The sequence below is a fragment of the Poecilia latipinna genome, unplaced genomic scaffold, assembly GCF_001443285.1.
Source record: "Poecilia latipinna isolate Pla-1442-1.1 unplaced genomic scaffold, P_latipinna-1.0 Scaffold1883, whole genome shotgun sequence".
Classification (NCBI taxonomy): domain Eukaryota; kingdom Metazoa; phylum Chordata; class Actinopteri; order Cyprinodontiformes; family Poeciliidae; genus Poecilia; species Poecilia latipinna.
In genome coordinates, this window is record NW_015114499.1 from 20,178 (window position 1) to 28,575 (window position 8,398).

General features: G+C 38.1%; 1 protein-coding gene across 1 annotated transcript in view; it reads right to left on the reverse strand.

Annotated features, from left to right (window-relative positions):
* Positions 1 to 1,263: 1,263 nt before the first annotated feature.
* Positions 1,264 to 8,398, reverse strand: part of LOC106934928 (attractin-like protein 1) — a 20,983-nt gene continuing 13,848 nt past the window's right edge. The window contains exons 2-3 of the mRNA XM_015015104.1: positions 2,490 to 2,585; positions 1,264 to 1,586 (exon numbers count right to left, since the gene is read on the reverse strand). Of these exons, the coding sequence (XP_014870590.1) occupies positions 1,464 to 1,586; positions 2,490 to 2,585 (219 nt within the window). The 3' untranslated portion in view covers positions 1,264 to 1,463. The remainder of the gene's footprint in view (positions 1,587 to 2,489; positions 2,586 to 8,398) is intronic.

Sequence of the window (8,398 nt, forward strand, 5' to 3'; positions counted from 1 at the left end):
AACTAAAATGGAAAAAAAAAACTTTTTCCATATCACAAGAGTCAGGTGATGACCAACCGGATGTTTCTGCTGGCAGAAAAGACAAAGAAGATGACAGGAAGTGGTAGGCGTGGTATGTTTTTTAATGGCATTGCATGAACAAACTTATTAACGTGTTATTTCAATTGCTATTCTTATTTAATGTCAACATAATTATTGCAAAATTGTGTTTTTTTAACACTGAAGACTTGACTTGAACATCACTTCAAAGGATGGACACTTGATTCAGACTTTTCTCTCCAAACACTGACTTGGACTAGACCCTCAAAGACTTGAAATTCATGTTGAACTAAAGAACTTGTGAACACCTCATGTTGAAAAGTTGGACTCATTCTTCAACAGTTGTCACTATGTTTCACTTTGGCTGAGGCGTTGTTTTCAGGTCCTGGAAGCTATAATGGATTATAGGAGGTGATCCGTTCACCTCCTGTAATCCGTTACAGCTTCCAAGATAATTAATTGAAATAAATGTCATGCAGGCAAGGTTATTCAAATGAATTTGGTTGGTTTTGCTGCTGAGCACATGTTGTTAAATGAGGTAATTTATTGGCGAACACCTGGCAACTAAACAGTAACATGTTACAGAACATTAGTTTGACACAAGGTACTTCACTAAAATGTAAACTGCAAGAAAAGTGTAGAAAGCTCAGATTTTACTTGGGGTCAGCTTTGCAAAATTCAGTTGTCTCTTGATAATAAAAGCTAAAAATCACTCATCCCAATTTAAGAACAGCAATAACAACCCTATGAACCAAATAACAGCTTTACATTCAAGACAAAGGTACAGAGTATTTACAGGTTTTACTACTATGTGTTCTGTAACCTAACTAGTACCAGAGGATGATTCAAACCATTTGACCAGGTGCCTCTCTGTGATGACCGACAGTCAAATGGCTAATCTTGTAGCTCTAGCTTTGTCTGGATATTAGTGCTGTTGTCCAAATATTCTGTTAGTAGCTATCTTCCCATTCACCATACAATTGAGCAAATTCCATCCATCCATCCATCCATTTTCTAACACCTTTGTCCCTTAGTGGGGTCCGTAGGGATGCTGGTGCCCATCTCCAGCTAACGTTCCGGGCGAGAGGTGGGGTACACTCTGGACAGGTTGCCAGTCTGTCGCAGGGCAACACAGAGACAAACAACCATGCAGACACACACTCACACCTAGGGGCAATTTGGAGAGGCCAATTAACCTGACAGTCATGTTTTTGGACTGTGGGAGGAAACCGGAGTACCCGGAGAAAACCCACGCAATTGAGCAAATTGAAATTCTGAAAACAAACTGGCTTAATTGAAACAGGCCAATTTTAAAAGCTTTTTCGATAAGTTGTTGTGCTGAGGTGGTTTTTTAACCATATCAAATTATTTATTTCTCAAAACTGTAAAAGAAAAACTTTTTTCACATCACACCCATCACGTGATCAGCAATCTGATGTTACTACTGGTGGAAACAATGAAAAAGACAACAGGAAGTGGTGGGAGGATGATGGTCTGTTTTTCAGACAATGTGCTGCTAGCTTCACCAGAGCTCCGACAGCATCACACTTCAAAAAAAAAAAAAAAAATCTGTCATTCCAACGTGTCAAAGCCATAAAAATGAATAAATTTTACTAATTAAACAAAACATATCAACAAAAAATGTGTTTTCTAGAGGAAAAAGTTAAGACACAATGCCCCCTAGAGGCCAGTTTGGGGATCCTTTTCCTTATTTCTGAACCAGTCTTTGGTAACACAATGAAATTTTAGAGTTTTTGGAGTTTTAATATCATGAGGTTTTCCTTCAGGATAAAATCACTTGGCTGATCCTCGGCTTGATATTTTGAATGTCCTCTACTTGTAGACTGTTATCTATATAGTGAAATGATGATGTTTTCAAATTCTTGTCAGGCCTTCCTGTAAGTTATTTATCAGATACATAAGTTGCAACAACGTTCTATCTGAAAGTTATAAACATATGTTTTGACATTACTGTGGTCTTAACGTTCATTTTATCAGTTAGAAATAATCCAAACTCCATCACAAAGCCAGTAATGTTCTATTTATCAGCAACTAATGAAACAAACCTGTGTGTAATTTTATCTCCCTGAATATATTCAGGGTGTTCTAATTTAATTTTCACAGAAATTGTCAATTTTCTTTTATCATTATTTACAATTGTAAGTGATTTTAAATGAATTAAATGTATAATAATTCATTTTCCATCATTTATTTTTTAATATTCAATACATCAGTTTGTAACAGTATCATAAAATAAGTTTGAAAATGCTGCGCTTCTAGAAAGATATTTTTCACCCTAACCTTTCTCAACAAAACTTCTCATTTGTATTATTATGCGTTTTTCAATGAAAGAAAACTCACATGAAATTTGCAACTGAATGTATTCCGTGTGCTCTGTTTGTTTGTGTTTACTTGTGCAAGTGTGCCACTGTTTGCAGCCTCGCTCTGACCTGTTGCAGCTCCTCTTGGTCGCCGCCCACCTCCAGCACCATGGCAACCGAAGCGAAGGGACGACTGGCCATCTGCTGCCGTTCTCTCATCAGCTGCTGCACAGAAAAACAGAGAAAACAGGAAAGAATTTCAATGGAATATATTTCGCTTTTGAATCCACATGACAGTTTATTATTTTTTGGTGTAATTTTAAAATTGCTTCTAAAAATGTTTGTAATAAAATTTTGTCTGCATTAGTGATGTGCCGATCGATCTTCCACTGATCATTATCATTAAAAGTGTATGATTGGTAATCGCCGATCACTGTCTCTTCGCAGCCTGCCTGTGCAGCTGATGTCCTCTTTCCTTCTCACTGTGCAAGCGCGCGGCAACAAATCGTGTAGTGTGGAACTCTCAGAGTGAATGGAGAAGTTTGCGTGTTGCAGTGGAAAATTACCTTGGGGGTTAAGCACATCAAAATGCATCAACACAACAAATCTAATATGGCATTTAAAAAACAAACACTTAACAGAGTTTGGCTACATCCAGGCTCAACGCAGGAAAAAAAGACATCCAGAGCGGCCAGACAGCAGGTAAACAGCACACAACTACGAAAACTCACCCCGATGAGTATGATGCCCAGAAAGCTAAACAAATAATCCGAAAAATAATTTAAGTCTTTGAGTTGGCGGTGTAAGATGCTGGTTCTGCTCCTGCTCTTGGACCGCCGCTACGCGCTACTGGTAGTAATATTTCACAGCTGTAGAGCAGCTCATCCTCCACCAGACAGTGAACTCTCACATCGAACGTCTGCTTAAAGCTGCAGCATGTAACTTAAAAAATATATATGTATTTTAGATATGTATTAAAATATGACTACTACATCTAAATTAGGTGAATTTATTGCTAGATATTTTTTCCACTTTGCCAGATCAAAGCAAAAAAAAATTAACAGCCATTCCAGGCGATCAGCAGTGATCGGCAGAGATCGGCCTGTGGATATCTGCATGTTTTCCATGAAGCCAGCCCAGACACTCTGCTGGTTTTTACTGGCATCATAATGACTATGTGCAAATAGACCATTTGAAAAATAGTTGTCTGGACTCTCCACATTTAAAATAACATATTACCACCTGAGCACTATTTCTATTGATTCATGAAAGAATCCATTTCAGGTGATTGACAAGAGAATACGCCTATGGCTAAAACTCTACTCCAGGTTTTCCTAGTTATCAACAACTCATGTAAGCCATGCTCCAAACATAAACAGAGTGAATAGCTTGGTCGAGCTGCTGAAAACTGTACAAAGAAAGGTCAGTCCCATTCACGTCTCACAATGTCTATCCTGTCTCATGAGGTGACAGAACTCTTTGGTTTAACTATGCTAATGCTAGTGGTCCAACTCAAGTTACTGTAGTAGAGGTGGTGATTGAACTGATGATGCATTTAAAGTGTCTGCTGGAAAAAAGCTAAATGGAAGTGGAAGTTGATATTTTTTAGATGGAAAGGTTATTCAAAAATATAATGCTCCACAAACGGCAATTAAAAGGTCGTAAGAGGGACAGGAGAGAGAAAAGGGCCGTCCTTTAGCCACTCTTGTGCTAGCTAATGTGTCCTCCCCACATTAGAATTGATCCGGATGCCTATGTGGGAAGAAAACTTAAAAACATGCACAGGAGGGACACAAGGAAAGTGTTTCTGCAGGTTTCACCAACTCAGATTTAAGACTTTTAAGAATGAATTTTACGAGATATGTCACAACAGAATTGTACAAAAGAAAATTGCATATTTTATGTACAAGAGCCAAGCTTTTTTTGCCCAGAAAGCACATAGCATTGTGAGCCAATGGCAAAGACAAACATTGTCCAGCCAACTGGTGATAATTTACACTCACCCGCGATAGACACATAAAGCTAACTACATACCTAGCAAGGATTTATCAGTAGCTAGTTGACGGTAGCCTCAACTCCTCGACTGTGTGCGATTCAAACTTGAAAAGTCCCACAAGAAAAATAAACTACATATATATGAGTAAATACTTCTGCCACGACAAAACTCAAAACCTGTGATTAATATATTTAAGGTCAACTTACTTTTTTAATGAATTCAAGACATATTAAGGTCTTAATTTTGGATACATAAATTTAAGACTTTTTAAGGATGTGTGGACACCCTGAAGGATGTGCAGCAAACAAATCCAGTCAGAATAAAACAGGAGGGAAAACTTCACTGAAAGCAAACTGCTGGGTGAAGCAAAAGCAGACTGTGAGGCCTTTATCAACATGGGTCCAAACCCAAAATACCAACAATAAATGTACAAAGCAGACTCTCAAAAAAAAGAAAAAAAAAGAAAAGGAGAAAGGAAATACATCTGTTCAAATGTCCCGATTCCCATGTGGCAAAAAGATTCTCATTACACTCTTCATCATGAGTCCTATATCCCAGCTTTATCCACTTCACCAAAAACATGTTAATGGGCTTTTGTTCCTACAGTTAGCTAGGGGCATAGCCACCTGTTTCATACATACACACGTACAAAAGCCTTGGTCAATTTTACAGAATGCAGTAATCATCATTGCACTGTTTGAATCTATATTACACACACATTTCCATCTCACAAAAACTCCTCAGGGAAGGCAGCACAGACAGGACAGCATGTTTGTTTAAGGCTTGAAGTGTTTTATTTAACAAATGGCATCAAATATATTTTTTAAGAAAGGACAGGCAGAGAGGGACGATGACCTATGCTACATGTCTTTCCTGCTCAAAGATATAAAGCAGATCACACAGACGAGCTTCAGTAATAACGGTCTTTTACAGCGTTCCTCAAACACCTGACTGCGGTTCAGACATGGACGAACTCCAGGCCCATTCCACACCGGCTTGATTTTAGGGAAAATGCAGACAGAATCTCAGAATTGGAAAAAGAATGGGAAAATATTAAAATGATTTATGTTTTAATACTGAGACCCTCGTGCATTGAAACTCTTCAACTCCTCACTAGAGGTTGAAAGGAGGGCTAACAGGAGTACAATATAAACAGAGGGACTATGTTAAAAAAATATAAATATGATAAATAAATACACTAATAAATAATTTAAGTATTGATGTATTGTTTGATGTGTAGGTGCTGTGTGGGAGACGGGAACTACAATTTCCCTGAGGGTGAATCCCAAAGGGATTAATAAAGTGTTTTATCTATCTATGTATCTATTCAGTTATTATAGAAATACAGTGTTTATTTAAAAATAAATAACCAAATTGAATTCAAAATGTTTTGTTGGAGTTCTAATTAAGGTTTACTCTCAATCAGACTTGCTTCAGGCTATCAAGAAACAATTACAGGAATAAGGTTACATTTCTCTTGTTTCTAGGTTTTAAATAATTTTAATAAAATATATTTGCTAATCACTTTTTCTTCCAGATTTTATGTGCAACACAGATTTTGACTTTTACTCATAAAGTTTGAAATAGTTCTATAGGAAGTTACTTTGATTTATGATTTTAAAAAAAGCATAAAAATTACAAAAAGCAAGACAACTAGAGAGTAAGACAATGATAAAAATGGAGAAAAAGAAAATATCAAGGAAACAAAGTTGAAGGGTCATAAAAAGAGGAAATAAGCCGTTTCTAAATGTCAAGAGCTTCCACACTGTGTTAGCCCTCGCTAAACAAAAGCACCTCTCGTACCTCTGTGTCCTCTCTTGTTTCTGAAAAAGGGCTCCGCGCTGACATTAACTAGCTGTCAGGTGTTGTGGGAGTGAGCCGCCAGCTGCTAGCATGCCGGTGTCAGGCTCTTTAAGCATGAATGAATACTACAGCTGTAGTTACCGCGGCACAGAGGCAGCAGCTCGCTCTGTTAGCATGCTGCCGTGCTGGCTAATGTGATGTCTTCTCTTGTTAGTTGTCAGCGCTTTGCTAGCTCTGCTCAGGTGACAGTTTGTGCTCGGTAGTGTTGCTGTTAGCTCCCTGCTGATGTCAACTTGTATCAGTGAGAAGTGAGAAGGTGTGGGTGGGATGTACTGTGAGCTTCAGTGTTGGGGAATACATCCTCTCTAAACTGTTGTAGATAAGTGGTAAACATTATTGTTAGCAGCATTTTTAGAATATATGTTTAAATGACAGAAGAGGAAATAATCATTGATGAGGTGCAATATTTCAGATTATTTTCACTTTACTGGAAGCCAAAATGTTGGTGGGATGCCTTCTGTTCCGGTTCATTTCATCGAACTGGAACCAAACCAGAAGAGTTCAGAGTTTTAGTCCAACACATGTGAATATGGATAGCAAAGCATAGAAAACATTGCTGTCTGGGCACTTTTCCACTTATACAAACACAACTATGATATTCTAACCAATCACACAATAGTTTTGCTTGCATAGGGGGGCTAATAAGTTCACCAAGGTGGACTTGACAAGAAGTGATGAATGACAGGAGCATGAGAACAAAACAACATGATGTTTGTTGGTACATCGGCCTCACCATTCTGGGTTATCTGCTTTTCACTATCTTTGCCCAGGTTGCCATTTGTCATTTGTCTCCTGCACTGAGGTATATCCTTTGCTCTTATCCTCCTAATATCAATACTCCTCTCTTAGTTTATGGGAAAAAGCTTGTCCTTTTCTTGCTTATAAAGACCATTTGCATGTGCTTGTGCTCTTGAATCGGTTGTAAAATGCCTTTTGACGAGTCCTTGAGTGGGAACAAGGACAAGACAGTAACCATCTTCTGTGTCTGGCAGTCAGGCTGTAAACCAGCCATAAAATGCCTAATTAACTCTGCAGTGCTGTAAACAAGCACCAACGTACTGGCCTCTATGAGCTGGATAAAAAAAAGAGAAGAAGACTGGCAGGAGTGTGTATTTGCACATTACATTTCCTGTAAGGATTCAAGGCAGGTACCTGGAATTCAGACTAAATCACAAAAAAGACACAAAGTTACCATTTAGAGTGAGAATTTCTTCATGCCTGCACTTCAATGCACTTGTTTATCTTGCCTCAAGGGGAGGCATGACATCCAAATGCACATTCAGCCGTCCTTCCATCTTCCTGACCGTGTCAGCCGGACAGACTGACGCGTAAACAGCCTGGAGCTGCAACAATGAAGCCAATCACATGGCGAATTACATTTCACAGAGCATCGCTTGACCAAAAGCAGCACCTGTGAGCTCAAATTGCCGGTCCTGTTAGATGGATTGGAAATGGCGATATAATGTGCTGTTTGCTGATTTCAGAAGCAGGCTTGTGCAAATGACAAGCTTAAAAACAACCCAAGTGGCTCGCTGCTACTACAGCTGCAACTAAACACCACCTCAGCTCTGCTAGGTCACAACGGCGGAAAACAAACACACATTTATGTAGGTAGATGAGGCAATAATGAAGCTGCATGCATTCTGTATCCCACAGCAACAAATTGCTGTAAACTCACACATAAAACCAGTTGGCACTATTGATTGTATTTGGGTTTGCATTACCTAAAAATGATTTTAGTCACAAAGTGACAAAATTTATGGATGCTCTTGGACCTCCTAGAAGTATTTTACATGTAACTAAATATTTTATATGTCGTTTGTCTTCTCGTTTTCTTTTGTCAACATTGTGGATGATTATAGCTTATAAAACTTTGTTTTAAAATATTTACCAATAAGTTTACCTATCATGAAGAGCACTAAGAGTGATACAAGTACTGAAAGTCTGATTCAAAATATATCATGACTGATTAGTTCGTTTTGCATTCACATCAGTTTTTTCAAGCTAAGTTATGCTTTTTTCCCTCAACTTTTCATCTTTATATTGAAAACACTGAAATTCAGCACATTAAAAAACTTGATTTATTAAACTCAATGGGAAATTAAATGTTGCAGCAGAGGTCGCACTAGAATTTTTGTTCTTCGTCATTTTAACCGACAGGATTTAAAAAAATCGGTCA